General features: G+C 47.4%; 2 protein-coding genes across 17 annotated transcripts in view; one reads left to right on the plus strand and one right to left on the minus strand.

The window, feature by feature from the left end:
• FANCA (FA complementation group A) overlaps nucleotides 1-20,497 on the plus strand; it is a 60,269-nt gene that overhangs the window by 17,454 nt on the left and 22,318 nt on the right. For 10 of the 16 annotated variants that reach the window (XR_003524007.1, XR_003524008.1, XR_003524009.2 and 7 more), the window contains exons 12-24: nucleotides 1,165-1,241; nucleotides 1,560-1,701; nucleotides 1,997-2,130; nucleotides 7,052-7,162; nucleotides 8,175-8,270; nucleotides 8,366-8,425; nucleotides 9,525-9,613; nucleotides 10,764-10,824; nucleotides 10,904-10,953; nucleotides 16,398-16,474; nucleotides 18,637-18,753; nucleotides 19,903-20,039; nucleotides 20,407-20,477. Coding sequence is in view for 11 of the 16 variants with exons in the window: in XM_027617097.2 (XP_027472898.1) it covers nucleotides 1,165-1,241; nucleotides 1,560-1,701; nucleotides 1,997-2,130; nucleotides 7,052-7,162; nucleotides 8,175-8,270; nucleotides 8,366-8,425; nucleotides 9,525-9,613; nucleotides 10,764-10,824; nucleotides 10,904-10,953; nucleotides 16,398-16,474; nucleotides 18,637-18,753; nucleotides 19,903-20,039; nucleotides 20,407-20,477 (1,222 nt within the window). In the remaining 5 variants the exon portion in view is untranslated. Of the gene's footprint in view, nucleotides 1-1,164; nucleotides 1,242-1,559; nucleotides 1,702-1,996; nucleotides 2,131-7,051; nucleotides 7,163-8,174; nucleotides 8,271-8,365; nucleotides 8,426-9,393; nucleotides 9,433-9,524; nucleotides 9,614-10,763; nucleotides 10,825-10,903; nucleotides 10,954-16,267; nucleotides 16,282-16,397; nucleotides 16,502-18,636; nucleotides 18,754-18,942; nucleotides 19,187-19,902; nucleotides 20,040-20,406; nucleotides 20,478-20,497 lie in introns of those variants that run through there. The other 6 variants (XR_003524010.1, XM_027617098.2, XR_003524011.1 and 3 more) reach the window with 6 other exon arrangements.
• LOC113936229 (ATPase inhibitor, mitochondrial-like) lies at nucleotides 5,766-6,146 on the minus strand (the record flags this gene model as incomplete). Its single annotated transcript, XM_035724985.1, has 1 exon — nucleotides 5,766-6,146. A coding segment is annotated over one exon (321 nt), but the record flags the coding sequence as incomplete, so codon positions are not given.

Consider the following 20,497-nt stretch of genomic DNA (forward strand, 5'->3'; position numbering starts at 1 on the left):
CCTCACGGGAGCGTGGGCCCCAAATGTTAGTGCTCTGAGAGAGCTCGAGACTCGAGGACACGTTATCGTCAAATATCCTTTCATTCAAAAGTTACACATTCTCATAAAGAAAATTCAGAATTAACGAAGTATGGGAAGGAGAACTGTCACCCATAGCATCATCAGAATAGAAGTATGTGAAACTTTTCTTGTGGTGTTTTCTCAATATATTTTGAAAATCTAGTTATCTGAGTGAATTCCTAGATTCTGTTATAATAAATCATCTATCATAAGCATTTTCTTAGGCACAGTTGATCCTTGAATGATGTGGGGGTTAGGGACCCTGACCCCCTGTGCAGGTGAAAATCTGCGTGTAGCTTTTTGACTTTCCCAAATGTAACTAACAGCCCTCTGGTAAGAAACACTTGATTAACACGTATTTTGTATGCGACATGTACTGTGTACTGTGTTCTTACATTAAAGTAAGCTGGAGAAAAGAAAATGACATTCAGACATGATAAGAGAATACATTAACAGAACTGTACTGTATTTATTAGGCAAAAACCACATGTAAGTGGACCCACACATTTCAAACCCGTGTTGTTTAAGGGTCAGCTGTAGTTACAGGCTCTTCTCAGAAGTGGTCGTTGCCATGTCATGTACCCACGAGTGTCCTTGGGTTGATGTCACCATCCATTCAGTGATGGTGTTTGCAAGCCTTCACTGTTCCTCGGGGGCTGAAATGAACACCATGCCCACCGAACCTTCTCTGTGTGCAGCATTGTGTTCCCGGGCAGGGTCCTCACGCGGCACGAGGGAAGCTTCGGGCATGCGCTGTCGCACTCTGTGAGGAGCTTGGGCAGGAGCTGGTGCCCCCCCCCAGCCACACACCCTTCCAGCAGCATCCTCGCTGATTGCTTACCCACCGTTAAAGTTGAAAAGCAGGAAAATTAAAATAGAATTGATGGATTAGAAAATACAGCAAATATGGTAAAGGGTTAGCAGCAGGGAACTGGGCCAAAGACACGGACACTTGATAGCAGAAAACGGTTCACAAGCAGAAGTGTTTGCTAATAATCGAAAAATGCACATTAAAACAAGGTAGCTTTTTTGACATCGAAACAAAAGACAGCTTTTAATTATGACTGACTGGACGTTTTTGTCTGTTTTTATTCTTGAATGAAGTTTCTGATGCTGTTCAAATGCAGAGAGATTGGAGCTTCGCGAAGACCCACCCTTTGCTAACCAGTCTGTACCGCAGGGTGGGTGTTGTGCAGCATTCCTCCTTGCTGCTCCTACGCTGGGTGGCACCTGCCACGGGGCTCTGTGGCCCCCCGTCCGTGGAGAGTAAGGCCGGCGGGCTCCGCAGACACAGCCACTCCCGCCTAGACCATTGGGGGCCCAGAGGCTGAACTTACCACTTGGGCAGAACACCTTCTCCTTGAAATAAGAACCCTCCTGCCCCCACACTGACCCTGAGGACAGAGGCAGAAGCGCCCCTGAAGTGGGTTGGGGTGAGGATCCAGCTGCCCAATGAGCGTCTTGTTTTCGACAGCCAAGTTGGGGAACTTCTGTTTCAGCTCTTTGCGGTACTGCGTCCAGAGGAGTTGGTTGGCCACTTACAAGAAGTTCTGGAAACACATGAGGTGAACTGGCGGCATGTGCTCTCCTGTGTGTCTACACTGGTGATCTGCTTACCTGAGGCGCAGCAGCTGGTTAAAGGTGCACTTGGGTGGGGGCCCCGTGGCGCGTGCGTGTGTGCGTGTCCTGTTGTTTGTGGGTGAGCCTGCAGGTGGGGGTCGCTGCTCCTCTCACTGCCCAGATGGTGCCCTGTGTCTTCTCGTCTGGGCCTTCGTCCACCTCCCATGGTGCCGGTGCTGCTGGGTGCAGCCTCCCGTAGTCGGTGTTGGGCTGCTCTGGGCGTCCGTGACCCAGTCCTCCTAACTGGCACGCCCTACCCCCAGCAGCACGCACGCAGGTCCTCATTTGCCAGCTCTGATGGGTTGTTCTCTCCTAGACTGGGTGGCCCGATTGCTGGCCCGTGCGTTCGAGAGCTGCGACCTGGACAGCATGGTCACTGCGTTCCTGGTGGTGCGTCAGGCTGCACTGGAGGGCCCCTCTGTGTTCCCACCCTACTCAGATTGGTTCCAGGTGAGCTCCCCCCGCCCCCTGACTCGTCATCCTAGGAACAAACGCCTTCCATGGTCAGGTCTCTTCCTCTCGGCCTCCGCACGGAGCTCTGTGCCGCCCTGCCCAGGGTTTGGCCTTCCCGTCGTTGCCCCGCACCTGCTCGATGGGGTCTCCGGTCAGGGAGTGCCGTCAGGCTGTTGCTACTGCACGATGTGGTGCGTCCCAGAGGAGTGCTCCTCAGCTTCCCGGGGCCGCCTCTCTGTTGGTGCCACGTCCATGTTCTTGCCCCGTCTGTGCCGCTGTTCACAGACCTGCAGGGTCCCGCTTCTGAGGAGGCGTCTTCCAGACATCCTCTCTGAAGCTTGGGTGTGTAAAGCTGTCATGTAAAAAGTCATCTAACTTTGTGGAGCTTTTGGGTTTTCCTGGCACTCTGTGAGTGCTGTAATTGTTGCTTCCTTGTGGGGAGCCCACCTTCCTCCAGTTCAGAGGGCGGCTGCACCGGCGGAAGTCTGCCTTGGCCCAGCCTCTGCCAGCCTGGGCTGTTGGTAGAAGATGGGTGGTCGTGGTGTTTTCTTTACTTTTCCCATCAGCCTTGTGTTCGCAGCAGTGGGCTGTCGGCCCAGGGGCACCAGCCGGGGTACCCTGGGCAGTCATCAGAGCTGCCCTGTGTCCTGTGTCAGCATGTGGTCTCTGTTTGCCAGGAGCTGCATCAAGGTGCTTGGGGCCGACTAGGTGTTCCCCGGGCCTGGGATTTGCTGAGTCCCCAGGACGACATAAGGACAGGAAGGCTTCGCGGGTGCTGGGTTGGTGGCGGGGTGTTTTGGTTTTGTTTTTCCTTTTACCTTTTAAATCAACTTTGTTGAGGTATAATTTATATAAAATGCACCCAATTTAAGTGAACGGTTCAGTGAGTTTGACAGATGTTTATGTGTATGTTCAGTGTTTGAAGATCTCTTTTAATCTTTATTTTCAAGAATGTTAATGTAAATAGGCCAATGTGATGGTTTTAAATTTGAGCCCTTTGGGGTCATGAATTATGGTTCGTGGCTCATCACAGTGTACTTGTAATTTTTCTAATAAGAATAGCTGTCTTTTTCCTGGAGTGACATTAAATGCTGTTGCAGCCCCAGATCTGGGGAAGTGTCTGTTACTCTAGACACTGGACATAAATACTTCCCATAAATTGTTCTCTCCTGGTGGTTCGTTTCTAGTCCTGTTTCCAGGGTGTCATTGAGGCTCACTCTTGACTCAGTGGATGTTGCCAAGAGTCACTAACCCTTCCGTGTAGACAGATTGGAGGGAGGGAAATGGTGCCCCTTGTTCTTCGGTGGGAGCTGAATGGTGATGGGGGGTGGTCTTCTTTCCATCTGCTGGCTTTTTTTTTTTAGTTTTTATTGTAATCACCCAGTGCTCATCACAAGTGTTCTCCTTCATCCCCCTTACTGGACATCAGAGACGAGGGAAACAAAAGCAAAAATAAACTCTCGGGACTTCTTGGTGAGGTTTGTGTTAAATGTATAGATTGCTGGGGCACTTGGGTGGCTCAGTCAGTTAAGTGTCTGGCTTCAGCTCAGGTCATGATCCTGGGGTCCTGGGATCAAGTCCCACGTGGGGTTCCCTGCTTAGTGGGGAGCCTGCTTCTCCTTCCCCCTCTGCTGCTCCCCCTGCTTGTGCTCTTTCTCTCTCACAGGTAAAGTCTTTTAAAAAAAATGAAAAATAAATGTATAGATGGCTTTAGTATAGACATTTTAACATTGTGTTCTTCCACTCCATGACCGTGCTATGTCTTTCCATTTCTTTGTGTCCTCTTCGATTTCTGTCTTCAGTGTTTATAGTTTTCAGAGCACAGGTCTTTCACCTCTTTGGTTAGGTTTATTCCTAGGTATCTTAGTGTTTTTGGTGCAGTTGTAAATGCGGTTGTTTTCTTAATTTCTCTCTCTGCTGCATCATTATTAATGTATAGAAATGTAACAGATTTCTGGACATTGATTTTGTGACTTTACTGAATTTGTTTATCAGGTGTAGTAGTTTTTTGGTGGTCTTTTGGGTTTTCTATATATAGTATTATGTCATCTGCAGATAATGAAAGTTTGACTTCTTCCTTGCTGATTTGAATACCATTTATTTTTGTTTGTGGTCTGATTTCTATGCTGGGACTTCAGTCCTGTGTTGAATAAAAGTGGTGAGAGTGGATGTTCTTGTCTTGTTCCTGACCTTAGGGGAAGAGACTCTCGGTTTCTCCCTTGTAGGGTGATGTCAGCTGTGGGTTTCTTATATACAGCCTTTATATGTTGAGGAACGTTCCCTCTAAACCTACTTTGTTGAGGGTTTTTATCATGAATGGATGCTGTACTTTGTAAAATGTTTTTTCTGCTTCTATTGAAATGATCATGTGATTCTTAACCTTTCATTGATGTGATGTGTCACATTGATTTGCGAATAGTGAACCACCCTTGTAGCCCCGGAATAAGTCCCACTTGACTGCGGTGAATGATTTTTTTTATGTATTGTTGGATTCAGTTTGCTAGTATTTTGCTGAGGATTTTTGCATATTTGTTCATCAGGGCTGTTGGCCTGTAGTTCTTCCTTAGTGGAATTTTTCATCTAGTTTTGGTGTCAGGGTAATGCTGGCCTCATAGAACGAATTTGGAAGTTTTCTTCCCTCAGTTTTTTGGAATAGTTTGAGGAGAATAGGTATTAACTAGAAATGTTTGGTAGAATTCACCTGTGAAACTGTCTGGCCTGGACCTGCGTTGGTTGGGCGTTTTTTTTTTTTTTAAGATTTTATTTATTTATTTATTTGACAGAGCGAAAGAGCACAAGCAGGGGGAGCAGCAGAGGGAGAGGAAGAAGCAGGCCCCCTTCCCATCAGAGAGCCTGATGCGGGACTCGATCCCAGGACCCTGGGATCATGACCTGAGCCGAAGGCAGATGCTTAACCATCTGAGCCACCCAGGCGCCTGGTTGGGAGTTTTTTGATGATTGAATTTCTTTGCTGGGAATTGATCTGTTCAAGTTTTCTATTTTTTCCTCTTTCAGTTTTTGGAGGTTATATGTTTCTAGGAATTTATCCATTTCTTCCAGGTTGTCCAATTTGTTGGCATACAGTTTTTCATAATAATGTCTCATAATTGTTTCTATTTCTGTGGTATTGGTTGTTACTTCCTCTAATTTGTGATTTTGTTTATTGGGAGTCCTTTCTCTTTTTTTCTTGATAAGTCTGGCTAGAGATTTTTCATTTTTATTGCCTTTTTTTTTTTCCAAAGAACCAGCTCCTGATTTCATTGCTTGCTTCTTTTTTTGTTTGTTTGTTTATTGTTTATTTCTGCTCTCATCTTTATTACTTCCTTCGTTCTGTTGGTTTTAGGTTTTGTTTGTTGTTCCTTTTCTAGCTCCTTTAGGTGTAGGGTTAGGTTGTATTTGAGATTTTCCTTGCTTCTTGAAGGCCTGTATTGCTATAAACTTCCCTCTTAGAACTGCTTTTCTGCATCCCGCAGGTTTTGGACTCTTGCATGTTCATCTTCATTTGTTTCCATGTACTTTTTTTCTTCTTCTTTGCCTTCTTGGTTGACCCACCCATTCATTTTTTTTTTTCCACTGATGACAATTTATTATAATCTGTTGGCAGTACACAGATAAGATATTAATAAAACCACAACTCTGCTTCCATAGCAGCGGGCAATGATATGTAGCTGTGCTATGGGAAGTGTGTATGTTTAATCATCATCATCATGTTTTAGATGTTTGATCTTCTTCTTGTGCCGCTCAATTTCTTTCTGCAGACGTTCAGTTTCCTTTATATGATGGGTGATTTCCTCTTCATGGTGTTTCTTCAAGGTTGCCAGTTGTTCTTTAGTGCGTGCTCGGAAGTATCGTTCCTCTTCAGCTTGCTCTCTCTTTCCGAAGGCCCCACCTGCCTCCCGGATCGAGCCCGCGCCGGAGTCTGACCGTTCGGAGCTGAAGCCTCGGGCTTGTATGGCCCTAACGCCCCACACACCCAGCTGCACCCGGGCGGCCAACGCGGTGACAGCCGTTGTTGTAGCAGGACCCACCCATTCATTTTTAGTAGCATATTTAACTTCCATTTATTTGTGGTCTTCCGAGGTTTTTTCTTGTGGTTGACTTCTAGTTTTATAGCATTGTGGAGTGTGTTCTCTCCATCTTCAGGTCGAGTTCTGGGGCATTTGGGATGATTTGATTGTTATCTACTTGTGTTTGTGGGACAAGGCGAGCCTCGGATCCTCCTGCTCTGCTGTCATCTTGCTCTCACCTGGTGGCTTCTTGTGCCTGCATCACCGTCCTATTCAGAAGAATTTCGACAGAATCCTGCGCCCCCCTGCCGCGGGCCCCCACACCTTGTGGCGGAGGCTGTGGCGTTCTGGGGAGCTGGGCCGGAGCAGGACTTTGTGTGGCTGTGTGTTCGGTTCTCTGGGCAGAGGCTCCTTGCCGCCCATCAGGGCCGATGCCCGTTGTGGGATCCCCAGGCGCCCTCAGTTCCTGGAAGGGCCGGCTTTTCTCTTGTGAGCTGGGCACTTTCAGCGTCCCGAGGGGCTGCCCTTCTTGGCCCCCTCCCCTGTGGTGACCTTGTCTCCTCACAGAAGAGTCTGGGAGTTACCGTGGTTCAGAAGTGGCTTCATTGTGTAGAATGTAATTATTTGTTGAGGAAAGAGCCCTTGTGAGGGCAGCTAATACACTGTGCTCCTCAGGGTCACAAAAAGATAGCACAGTTACTGTTTTCTAGAGGAATGTATTTTTACCTTTTGTTCTAAATAAATTTTCAGCCCGTCTTCTCGGGCAGGCAGAGCCGGACGTCATGGGATTACAGGAGCCCGGGTGACTGTGTCTCCCTTCGGCTTCGGCCGCAGCGTCACATATCCCCGCGTGGGTGGCATGGCCCCTCGTGGAGCTGGCTGCTGGCTCTCACGCCTGCCTCTCCCCCCAGGCCTCCTTTGGGAGCACGAGGGGCTTCCACAGTGGCAGCAAGAAGACATTGGTCTTTCTCTTCAAGTTCCTGTCAGACCTCGTGCCCTTTGAGGCTCCCCGGTATATGCAGGTGAGCAGAGGCCCACCCACCCGGGCATCCCGCTGGCTTTGCCCTGTGCAGACCTTACAGCTAGGGATGTGATTGTGCTCGCGGGCACAGAAACCACGTGTGTGCTGGTAAAATGCCCAGGAACCAGCCCGTTGTCCATCCCCGGGGGGTGGTTGGCGACAGCACACAGCCCCTCGCAAGGATGGGCAGGTCTGTGCCGGCTCAGAAGGATGTCTTCAGCACCCACTCAGCGGGAGGACATTGTCATGTATGCTACAGCCCCATGTTTGGGTTTTAAATGATAGATCTTTTCTTTATTTTTTTTTTTATTGGTAGTTTCAGGTTTTTATTTAAATTCCAGTTAGTTAACATATACAACGATACAGTTTTGTATTGAAGAAGAACCAGAAGGATATACCCCAAAGTGCCCATGGCCTTTACTTCCAGACGTGGAAGACATTACACCCTCTATAGAGTTTGCATTTTTAATAACCAATCTGTATGAATCTCATAGTTAAAAATGCCTTACTGCAAGCTTTCTTTTTTAATCAGGTAACTCTGCCCAGCATTCTTTGAGGGGTAGGGCAGTGGAAACTGATTCTTACTTTTTTTTGTAATTCAGAGATTTGCATTATGTTCCAAAGAATACATGTGACCTAAGGGACAAAGAAGCATAGAGAATGTACCATCACCGAGTGAGGCTCAGAACCTCCCCGCTGCCCTGAGGGCTTGACCCCTTCTCTCCCTGGGGCTGGGGCACCCCTGTGTTTGTGCGTCAGGGGAGAGACGGGGTGAGTGCCAGGCTGCGCTGGGTGAGGGCCAGCTCTGTGCGAGGACCCGGCCACATACTCTCCCTGGGCCAGGATTCTGTCTGTTCCATTCCTGGCTTGAGCCCCCTGCGTCTTTGGCTCATCCCTTGAGTTTCCCACCTTTGGTGTAAGCTCAGGTGTCCACGGTGAGCTGTTGCTGCTGCCCCAGAAAGCCACCCCCAGTTCGAGGACTGATGGGGCCCTGCTCTGCCATCTGCCTGCAGGTGCACATTCTCCACCCGCCACTGGTGCCAAGCAAGTACCGCTCCCTCCTCACGGACTATGTTACGCTGGCCAAGACACGCCTGGCTGACCTGAAGGCGAGTCATGGCCTCCCCTCCCCCGCAGCAGCAGCTCCTGAGCCTCTCTCCGCAGAGGCCAGTGCCTCATGGTCCCCACCATGTCCCCTCTTCAGGTTTCAGTGGAAAACATGGGCCTCTACGAGGATCTGTCTTCAGCCAGGGACATCACGGAGGTAACGTCACCTCGGTTCTGCTGCCCCCTGTGGCCTCTGGCCTGTGCTCACCAGCACAGTCTGATTTCCTGTGACTCTGAGCTGAGCATTTGAGCCTGTTCTGTCTGGTGTATCTGGAGGACGGGAGTTAAAGCAAGTTACCGTGTGCAGGACGGTCTTTTAGATCTTCATTCATGTGGGTGTGCATTGAAGAGGAGGTCTTTAAAATCGGGTTGGAGGAAGATCCTGGGTTTCTAAGAATTGCAGGAAGAAGTGTTAACTGTATTTATGTAAACCAGATGTCAGATGGCTGTATGGTGTGTGTATATGTTATTTTAAGATTCTCTTACTTAGGGGCGCCTGGGTGGCTCGATCAGTTAAGCATGCCTTCCCTCTGCCTGCCACTCTCCCTGCTCGTGCTCTCTCTCTCTCATAAATAAATGAATAAAATCTTTAAAAAAAAAAAGAAAAAGACTCTTACTTAAAAGCTGTGAATGGCCAGAGAGCCCTTACAGCTGCCATGAAAGTGTTAGGTGAATATTTTTAAGTATTTATTTATTTTTCAAAGATTTTATTCATTTATTTGAGAGAGCATTAATGGGGTGGGAGAGGGAGAATCAGACTCCCCACAGAGCAGGGAGCCCGATGTGGGGCTCGATCCCAGGACCCTGGGATCATGACCTGAGCCGAAGGCAGACGCTTGACCAACAGAGCCCCCGAGGGCACCCCATATTTTTAAGTAATGTAGGTATCTACTTAAGAATCATTGCTGCTGATATGTTGTCATTTCATAGTTTTTTCAGCTCTGAAAAGTTAAGTCCCTCCTCCTTCCTCAGAACGCTGCCTTCTCCTCGAGGGGAGCCAGGAGGGTGGCAGAGGCTTCCCGAGGTGTTGAATGGTCCCCGGGGTGGCTCGTTGCCAGCATTCGGTCCCTTTCCATGGTCTTGTTGGCACTGGTTTGTCTGAACATCCCCTTGCTGTGCCAGCAGCGAGCGCATGGCTGTCCACCTTGAAACGGCAGAGTTGTGGTGCCGAAGGGTAGGCTGATGGCACCTTCCCTGCTCAGTATCTTTTCCTTCAAATCTTCTGTTCCTTCCCCATCCTCCCTGGATGGAGCCAGCCCCACAGCCAAGCGCACCAGGATGTGGAGAAGGCCGTTGCGGTATTCGAACACACAGGGAAGGTTCCTGTCGCCGTCATGGAGGCCAGGTAGGGTCATGCTTCTTGGAGTTATCCCATCTGTTCTCAGACCCATGCGGAGCAGGGTGGCTGTTGTGTTTGTGGGTGACCTAGGATAGAGGCCCCAACACGAGTCCTGTAATGAGGTGGTGCAGAGCCCTTGCTGTGAAACTCAGTTTCTTGAGAAAAGCCAATGGGTATTGTTGAGTAGAGCCCACGGAGAAGGACGAGAATGAGCCTCTGGTTGGTTGGTTGGTTGATTTATTTTTAGTTTTAATGATTTTATTTATTTGAGAGAGAGAACAAGCAGGGGGAAGGAGCAGAGGGGGAGGGAGAAGCAGACTCCCTGCGGAGCAGGGAGCCTGATGTGGGCTCGTTGACCTGAGCCAAAGGCAGACACTTGACTGGCTGAGCCACCCAGGTGTCCCAAGCCCATGGTTTAATAACGATTTTTTATTAATGCTTCATGGGTGACCAGTGTGGGGCCAGGACAGAATTGAATAGCAAAATTTTGTTGAATTTGGTGATCCCCAGACATCTGGAACTCTGGTTATTACCAATGTGGGTAGCTTTTTGAAGGCATTGCTTTTCAGAAATGTGAACTGGCTCTAGCTCCCAGGATTTCTACTCAGCCCCAAGGAGAATACCTACAGCTGACTTGAAATGACTAACCCAGATCACATGGCTGTGCCTCCGGCAGAGTGTCTTCCAGATCCTTGGGATGGAGGGTTGTTGCTTCCTTTTGCATGAAATGTCCCAAAAGAGTGAAAAAGAAGACTAAAAACAGTAGTGTAGGGGCGCCTGGGTGGCTCAGTTGGTTGAGTGTCCAACTCTTGATTTTGGCTCAAGTCATGATCTCGGGGTCCTGATATTGAGCCCCGTGTTGGGCTCCGTGCTCAACAGGGAGTCTGATTGAGATTCTCTCTCTCCCTCTCCCCATCCCCCCTCTCGCATGCTCATATGCACATTCACATTCTCTCTCTGAAATAAATAAATCTTTAAAAAAAGAAACTGTGGTATAATATCACAGCCATGTGACATGAAATGAGACAACCCGCCGGTCCCACCCTGTGAAATGCAGTGAGTTTCTGTGGAAATGGATGTTTTCATAGTTGTCAGTAAGGTTTTCTAACGCTTCTGTCGTCTGTGACGCCTCTGAACCTGCTCTTCTGTGTTGCAGCATCTTCAGGAGACCTTACTACGTGTCTCACTTTCTCCCCGCCCTGCTCACACCTCGAGTGGTCAGTACATGTGGTCATGGACTTGGGGCCCAGGTGGCAGAGAGCAGATGTCTCACTTGAATCCTGTCTTCCCCCACAGCTTCCGAGAACCCCTGATTCCAGAGTGGCCTTGATAGAGTCCCTGAGGAGGTATGTAAGGACACCTGTTTCCAGAACAGTTTTTGACAAATGCGAAGAATTGTGGTGCTTTTGTAGAAAAATATGTTTTATTTATAAAATTTTGGCTCAAAATTGGTTAAGATTTTATCTTGTTATTATTTTTAAAAAGATTTTATGTATTTGCTTGAGGTAGAGCACAAGCAGGGGGGCGACAGAGGGAGAGGGAGAAGCAGGCTCCCCGCTGAGCAGGGAGCCCAAAGTGGGGCTCGATCCCAGGACCCTGGGATCATGACCTGAGCCGAAGGCAGACACTTAACCGACTGAGCCACCCAGCTGCCCCTCTTTTTCCTATGTTTAATTTTTTTATTACACATGTTTACAGCTACAAAGTATGTATGTATATACGCACACATCACATTGTGTCATTCTGCAGCTGGATTTTCACTCATCTTGATGCCCGTGTGCTCTGGGTCACTTATTTAACTACAGCATTGAATTCTGTTCTGTGGCTACAGCTGCTGTATTGCACGCCCCCAGGGTCCCATGGTCTGCACAATAACTACCTTGATTAATTTATCAATCCCCTATAACAGAACTCTTATGTGAACTCCAGTATGTTTTAGTAGTCCTTCAGTGAACATCCTTGGATGTATCTCCATGAAAATTCAGAATTTTTAGTTAAATTTCCTTAATTTGATAGATTAATTTGTGGGTAGTTGACTTTGTTATAACTTTTTCCTTCCATGAACATAGTATATCTGCTTAAGCCTTTCAGTAGTAGATTTTTCTGTCTTGTAAATTTTTTGTTCAATATACTACTAGGTACTTAGATTTTGTTGCTGTGAAAAGCATATTACTTTTTTGGGGGGGTTATTGCTGGGGTATAGGTGCTCCCCTATCCAATAACCCTGCTGGTTAGTAGATTTTTTTTGTAGATAATCACATTGTCTATGAGAATAACAGTTTGTCTTTTCCTTTCTCATCTTTATACCTCTCCATTTTTGTCTTACGTATTGGGTAGGCTTTTTAGTATAATATGAAATTGTAGGAATAAGAAGCTGTCTTGTTCCTGACTCAAATAGGAATGCTTCTAAAATTTTACCAATACTTCTATATGCTATAGTCTCCATATATTTTCATATGCTTTTTACGATATTAAGAAAGTTCCCTCTGTGAATTTGCTAAGGACTTTTAGCATGAATTAATGCTTTTGTTGCATCTCTTAAAATGGTTTTTGCTGTTCTGTAATCTGTTATAGGTTAGATTACATTGATTTTTTTCACTGTCCTTGCATTCTGGATCATTTCCTACTTGGTAATGATTTTGTTATTATAGAGGCTGTTGAATTTGAATTAGTGATACTTTATTTAGGATTTTTGTATCTATGTCTCATACTTTTTCACTCATCTTGGCTGCTTTGACATCAAGGTTATAGTACCTCGTGAAATGAATTCGATGGCCTTCCCTCTTTCCTGTCTCCTAAAACAGTCCGTATAACATAGGGATTCTGTGTTCCTTTAAGTTTGGTAAAACTTGGCTATAAAATCATCTGTTCCTGGTATCTATTTTGGAGGCAGGCTCTTGACAGCTGATTCAGTTTCTTGAATGTTTATTGGTTTAGTCAGGTTTTTTATTTCTCCTTGCGTTGTATGTTTCTAGAAAACCATGTGTTTCATCTAAATTTTCAAATTTACTGACATAGCATTGTCAGTAAATCCCATCATTTATATATATATATATTTTTTTAAGTAGGCTCCATGCCCAGTGTGGGGCTTGAATTCACAACCCTGAGATTAAGACCTGAGCTGAGGTCAAGAGTCAGATATTTAACTGACTGGGCAACCCAGGCGCCCCTCTTCTTTTTTTTCTAATTCCTGCTAGTGTTAATTTTGCCCTTTCTGGACGCCTGGGTGGCTCAGTTGGTTAAGCAACTGCCTTCGGCTCAGGTCATGGTCCTGGAGTCCTGGGATCGAGTCCCACATCGGGCTCCCTGCTCAGCAGGGAGTCTGCTTCTCCCTCTGACCCTCCTCCCTCTCATGCTCTCTGTCTCTCATTCTCTCTCTCACACATAAATAAGAAATTAAAAAAATAAAAAAATTTAAAAAAAATTTTGCCCTTTGTTACTCTCTCGTTAAAGATTTGTCTGTTGTATTAATTTTATCGCATAACTACTTTTTGAAAGTAGTTCAAAAATACCATACCTGGTATTTTTTATCTTCTATTTCATTGCTTTTATTTATTTATTTATTTATAATTTAATTTTTTTTTTTTTAAGATTTTATTTATTTGACAGAGACAGAGAGAGGGAACACAAGCAGGGGGAGAGGGAGAGGGAGAAGCAGGCTTCCCGCTGAGCAGGGAGCCCGATGCGGGGCTTGATCCCAGGACCCTGAGATCATGACCTGAGCCAAAGGCAGATGCTTAACGACTGAGCCACCCAGGTGCCCCCTTTTTATAGGTTCTTAAGCTGGTTGTTTAACTTGGTGTTTTATCTTTCTTGTGTTTTAATACAGGTATATCTTAATAAATTTTACCTCTGTTACTTTAGTGCCTTCCAAAAGTTTCAGTATATAGTTCTTAGATTGTCATTTAGCTATAAAATTTTACTACTTGTGTTATGATTTTCTTATAATTTTTAGTTGTAAATGAATTGAAAAATTTTCCAAACATGTAGGTGTTTGTCCCTGAGCTTTTATTGTTGATTTCTAATTATTTTCAAAGAATATGATTAGCTTTTTATGGATTTTTATTAAATTGAGACTTTGTCATAGACTATATACATGTTCAGCATTTGTAAACATTCACTGAATATTCTTTAATTTGGAGGTGTAGTGTCTGTCTGTTACATTGTACCTGTTCTTGAGTTTCCTGTATCCTGACCAGTTTTCTGTCCCTTTGGTTTATCAGTTTATTATGGATGTTGTTGTGGTTTTGTCGTTTTCTCCTTGTAATTCTGTCAGATTTGTGTTTATGTATTTTGAAGCCTATTTTATCAGTTGCATATGAGTTTATGATTGTTAAAGCCTGCAAAATATAGCCTTCTTTCTGGGTATTTTTTCATTCATTATTATGTAATGTCTTTAATAGGCTTTATTTATTTATCAGGCTGTTAATGCCAGCTTTTTTTCCGTTTTTTTTCTTTTTGGTGTTTGCATGGTATGGCTTCCTCATTCTTTGACATTTATTCTTAGGCTTTAAAAAATTGTTTTTGGGGGCGCCTGGGTGGCTCAGTTAGTGAAGAGTCTGCCTTCAGCTCAGGTCATGATCTCAGGTCCTGGGATCGAGTCCCATGTCAGGCTCCCTGCTCAGTGGGGGGTCTTGTCTTCCCACCATCCCACAGCCCACCTCCCCACCCCCGCTTGTTCTCCCTCCTCCCCCCATTCATGCTCTCTTTCGCATGCTCTCTTTCTCAAATAAACAAGTAAAATCTTTTATTTATTTATTTATTTTTTAAAGATTTTATTTATGTATTTGAGAGAGAGAGAGAGAGAATGAGAGAGAGAGAGCACGAGAGGGAAGAGGGTCAGAGGGAGAAGCAGACTCCCCGCTGAGCAGGGAGCCCGATGTGGGACTCGATCCAGGGACTCCAGGATCACGACCTGAGCCGAAGGCAGTCGCTTAACCAACTGAGCCACCCAGGCACCCCCAAATAAAATCTTTTAAAAAATTGTTTTTGTCAAAGTCAAATAAGGATGTAGATTAAAATGTCAGCTTTATAAAGTTTATCAGGAGAAACAGCCATTCCCTCACCCCTCCCTGCCATTTCTTTTTCTCCGGAGGCAAGCATTTTCAACTCTTTTTATAGATTTTATTTATTTATTTGACAGAGATAACACAGGTAGGCAGAGTGGCAGGCAGAGGTAGAGGGAGAAGCAGTCTTTCCACTGAGCAGGGAGCCGGATGTGGGGCTCGATCCCAGGACCCCAGGATCATGATCTGAGCTGAAGGCAGCTGCTTAACCAACTGAGCCACCCAGGTGCCCCACATTTTTAACTCTTAACTGATTCTTTTATATTTATCTCTATATTTCTTCTTTTCTTCCTTTCTTTCTTTTTTTTTTTTTTTGGACAGCTTATTCGGCCCTCACATTTGGTAGGTAGTTTGGTGGGGTATAGAAATCTGGGTTGGAAATACTTTTCCTCACATTTTTTAAAGTATTGCTCCATTGATGTCTAGCTTCTAGTGTTGATGTTGAGATACTATGTTTCTGATTTTTTGCATGTGACCTGTGTTTTACTCTCTGGAGACTTGCAGTATCTTTGTTGTTCCCTGTGCTCTGAAATTTTACAGCTGCGTATTTGGGTGTGGGTCTAATTTCATTTCTTGGCGAGGCAGAAGGTGGGCCTTTTAATCTGGCAATTTATGTCCTTCAGTACTAAGAAATTTTCTCAGATATTTTAAAATCTTTTGTTAATGAAAAATTTAAGACAGAAAATAGAATAGTATTTGTGTGGCGCTCACATGCCCCTGTCCCCCCACCACTCTGGGCTGTTTGGAAGCAAACCCCAGGCCCAGACGATGTCAGTAGCTTGTTTCGTGCAGGTCTCCTTTCCTGTGTGGCTTCTTCCTGCGGCTCCCACTTCCCAGACATTGGATCGCCAGGATTGTCTTGTGACTTGTTCTCTGTCACATTTTGCATATCTGGTTTTTTGGGTGTTATTTTCTCCTCTTTCAGAGGGATTTCTTCCGGTTTATCTGCCCGACCCTTCTGTCACTGTCTTAGCTCTCTGAGGATGAGTGGTGTCTGAAATGTTCTTTTATGTGGATTTCTCCATTTCCTCAGATTTGCTCTTTTTCTTTGCATTGGTTTCTGATCCTGAATCTCACGGTTTTCCAGTCTCTGGGTGCGTGCTGAGCTCCCCTCTGCGGGCTGTCCCCTGCCTCGCTGCGGCCCGCAGTGGGACTCCTGCCCTGGGGCCCATCCAGCTCCTTCCCTGGTTCATCGTCTGGGTTTGCAGCACCGTGGGGCGGCTGCCCTCCTGCCTCACTGCTCATTTGGAGACTTTGTGTCCTGTAGGCCATGCCACTGCACGTGTCCCATACCTGGGCTGCCACTTGGTGGTTCCTGCTCCTCTGAATGTCCTTATCACAGGACTTTGTTCTATAATTCTGTGTGTTTTTAATGACATAAATTGGGTGTTTTTCTCAGTATTACTCATTAAAAGTAATTATAAGTTCATTAAAAAAATTTGGAAATTACTCAAACTTTATTGAGAGAAGTAAAAATCATTTATAATCTCACTATCCTAAGACAACCACATTGGCAGATATTTGTATATGGCAAATTATGAACAGTAAGGACCATTTGATTCATGTAATGGTTTCTTTTTTTTTCTAAAAACAGGGTCATACTATAAGGTATGGATAATAGATTATATCATGTATTTTTGTTTTATGATAGTTTTTGGAATTGTGAGCTTGAGGACTAATTTGAGTCATAACTGACTTGGTTTTCATGTTTTCTCCTGATTCAGGGCAGATAAAATTCCCCTGTCTCTGTATTCCACCTACTGCCAAGCCTGCTCCACTGTGGAAGAGAAGAAGCCAGAACGTAAGGTTAATGGGTCTGTCCGTCCCCAGGACGGGTACCTTCTACTTCCCTAGTCACGAGGTGTGCAGGCCACACCGTGGGCCAGTGCTGATCTGGCTCAGTCAGGAAGGAACCCCCCCCGCCCCCAGCCCAGAAGTCCTGGAAAGTTACCTGACAGGGCATCTCCCTGAACGTGCTGCATGAGGCTGTGATGTGCCTTCTGCTTGCCTGTCCTGATTCGGGCAACCTGTCAGATGAGGCTGCCGGGCTTGAAGCCTGCAGTGTTGATTCTGAAGTGGGGTGTCGTGGGGGGTCTGCTTCTTGGGACGGTTGAGTTCATCTGTAGTGGGTTGGGGATTGCTCAGCTCATGGGCATCCGTGTATAGACCTAGGTCCGATCTGCGACAGTGTGCGTGAGACAGCGGTGCTTAGAGCCGCTGGGCGGCCTTGCTGGCGTGTCCCCACCTATATCCCATTGTCTCTGCTAACAGGGTGGTGGTGGGAGGCTCATCCGGAGGAGGGCCTGGTTCCTTAGCACTGTCACGTGGTTTAAATCCTCTGACCTTTACAGGGCCAGCTAGGCTGAATGAGGCTGTGTGTTTTCTAGTTCTGTCTCCCAAAACCCTTCCTTTTTTACATGCTTGGATGATTTCTCACGACCACGGAGACTGAGAAAACTTGAGTGGGCAAAGAATGAAGGTCCCAGGTCTCACACTTGTTTTTACCATTACTGAAACAACTCATCTCCGTGCTGGGGATATCAGGGAGGCTGTAGGACCGTGTCCAGTATGTGAGAGGCAAGTTCCTCCGTACCCAGCCCCCCGGCCCTGCCCCGGGGGCCTCGAGAATGTTTTCTGTACTTTATCTGGCAAGGCTTATAAAAGAAGCCTTCTGATTTCTAGTTTTGTCATGGTGTCTATCTTGTAAGGCTCACTGCGTGTACCCATTTCTTCTCCAGTGACTCCAGAACTTGAACTTGTTTTGCTTTTAAAGCATGTAGTGTACCTTCCCCTTTTTTTTTTAAGATTTTTTTTTTTTATTTATTTGAGAGAAAGCACAAGAGCATGAGCAGGGGGAGGGGCAGAGGGAGAAGCAGGCTCTCCGCTGAGCAGGGAGCCCGATGTGGGACTCGATCCCAGGACCCTCGGGTCATGGTGCTTAACCGACTGAGCCACCCAGGCCCCTTTGCCTTCCTTTTTCTAATGAAAATTGTATGTTTGGGCATGCCTGGCTGGCTCAGTCAGGGGAGCATACAAATCTTGATCTCAGGATTGTGAGTTCAAACTCCAAGTTGGGTATAAAGCTTAACATTAAAAAAGGAAAAAAAAAGAAAGAAAAATTGTATTTGAAGAAAAAATTTTTTTAAGAGAGCATGAGCACATGTGCAAATAGGGAGGGGCAGCGGGAGAGAGAATTTTTTTTCTTAAGATTTTATTTATTTATTTGATAGCGAGAGAGGGAACACAAGCAGGGGCAGAGGGAGAGGGGGAAGCAGGCTCCCCGCTGAGCAGGGAGCCCGATGTGAGGCTCGATCCCACGACCCTGGGATCATGACCTGAGCCGAAGGCAGACGCCCGACGACTGAGCCACCCAGGCGCCCCGAGAGGAAGAATCTTAGGCAGGCTCCACATCCAGTGTGGAACTCAACATGGGGCCTGATCTCATGACCCTGAGATCATGGCCTGAGCCGAAATCAGAAGTTGGATGCCTAACCAGCTGACCCACCCAGGCGCCTCAAGAAACATTTTTCTTTTACAAATTTGTGATCAGATCTAATCTTTTTGCGTAAATCTATGAAATATATGTTGAGAACTGGTAATCATCTCTTGTATACTAATTCTTAGCTTTTTTCTTTACATCTTATGTTTTTTAAACATCCTATTAAGAAAACAGTATGACAATGTTACTTACAAGTTTGAGAAATTGAATAAAATTGTCACCCATCCACAATCCTATGTCCCCACCCAGACCCCCTCACCGTGTTTCTGGTCCTTTTTCTTTACATATATGCTTTTCACCTTTATGGCATATTGTGCATAGAACCATGTTTTTTCTTAAACATTTATAAACACGTTTATGATAGGATGATCCGTGCCCAGCAGCATGGCACCTCGTCTGGGGCCTCTGTCCGCCCTTCTCACAGAGGAGCCACGTCCGGTTGTGTGTGTTGTGTCCTCTCCCAGATGCAGCCGCAGGGGTGAAGGCAGAAGCTGGGGGCTGTGCGGAAGAACCGCTGGGACCACTCGCCGCTGCCCTGAGGGAGCTCAGAGCCGCCATGACAGACCCCTCGCAGTATGACGGTGAGGGCCTGGCTGTGGGCAGGGCGGTCTGCAGTGGGTGCCTGTGGGCCGAGTGGGCATCCAGCCGCGCCCGGGCTCAGGTCAGCCTGACCGCAGCGCTGGCGGGTGCTGGACGGGAGACGGGTCCGTCGTCAGGCCGTCCCAGAGCCTTAGCAGAGATGAGCGCTCTGCGGTTTGACATCCCAGCAGGCCAGGTGGTGGAGAGGGGAGAACTGGCGTTACTCGGCTGTGCCGGCTGACTCGCGGAGACACTAAGCACTTGGCCTCTGCTTCTGTACGACCAGTTCCTGCAACATGGCGTGTCGGCCGTGCTCATTTGTGGAGGGAGAGCGTGAACGGTTCGCGTCACGTAGCAGTGCGCGGCAGTCCGTAAAATAAAACACGAACTTCTCCTACTGAAGAGATTGTCGTTGGGAAAAATGCAGAATCTAAAGTAAATAAACCCTATTTTTATCCAGGAAGTGTAATAGGTTTTTCTATATTATAAATGCATTGTAGTCAAACCAGGACAGAACGCCCTGTGAGAGCCTCCCAGAGGAAATACTAATAATGCCACCTCAGTGCCCCTGCTCACGGCGCACAGGGTCCCGGGGGCCGTGGCCTCTCAGAGCTGCGCTCCTGCGAATTGGGCATGTGGGGACGGCGAGGCTGGGGTGGAACCCCGGGGCTTCAGCCGGATAGCCGACAGGTCAGGTCAGCCTCGTCCCTAGCAAGCAGATTGCCGTTTCCAGCTGGCACGATTGGCCCATTTGTTCCCTGGCCTCTGGCGCCCAGAGGCTGACGGTGGGACGTGGAACCTCGGGCAGATGTGACAGCGTGTGGGGGAGACGCAGAGTGTGCATCAAGTGAGGTCTGCGGTGGGGAGGGAACACATGGACCCCTCAGGTAACCCGACGAAAGGCAGTGGACGGCCCCTGTCCCCGTTCTGCCCCGCCTCGTGCCCGTCCACCGTCTCAGCACCGCCACCTGCCATGTGGGAAAAGCAGTTTGCACCGCTTGGCTGCTGGATGTGCGCGGCCCCAGCGTTAGTGGCAGGTGTTGTCCCCGGAATGGAGACTGGGCTGCTTCTGTGGAGCCGGCCCCGGGGTGCAGTGGGGGGTGGGCGTCAGCCGCTTTCCTGGGCAGCTCACCGTGTTTCTCCATTTGCAGTTCTTTCTGCTCACATGGCAGTTGTCTCTGAACGGCTCAGCTCCGCCCTGGGCCTGGGCGAGGAGGACGGCAGCTTGGAGGTATCGCAGGTCCAGCTCGGTGTCCTGGCGCCACGCTTGGAGCACCGGGAACAGGAGGTGAGCGCAGGATGCCTACAATAGGCTGGCGAGCAGGGATGGACCGTGCACACAGTGCTGCGTGCACCGCTCTCCTCCCCAGGGAACCAGACACCCAGGAGCTGGGCACCCTCAGCCCAGCCATTTGTGGCCCCAAAGCCTAAAACTGTTTACTCTCTGGGCCTGTGTAGACGAGGTGTGCTGACCCTGTTCCCTGTTGTGAAGGTTCGCGGCTGGGACTATGGGACTGCTGGCCCGCCGTCCTTCAGGATTGGGAGTGGGGTTTGGCTGCCAGTCAGCGTGATTGTTTCCTCAGAGGCATAAACAGTCCGGCTCATGCACGTTGCTCTCCGGGACTCTGTGCCCTCAGTGACCATTTATCTCTCAGATCGCGGACCTCCTGTTGACGTCTTTTTGTCAGAACCTGATTGCAGCCTCCAGCTTCACCCCACCAGCCAGGTAGAGGCTGGTGATTCTCA

This window comes from Zalophus californianus, chromosome 17 (genome assembly GCF_009762305.2).
Source record: "Zalophus californianus isolate mZalCal1 chromosome 17, mZalCal1.pri.v2, whole genome shotgun sequence".
Classification (NCBI taxonomy): Eukaryota; Metazoa; Chordata; class Mammalia; order Carnivora; family Otariidae; genus Zalophus; species Zalophus californianus.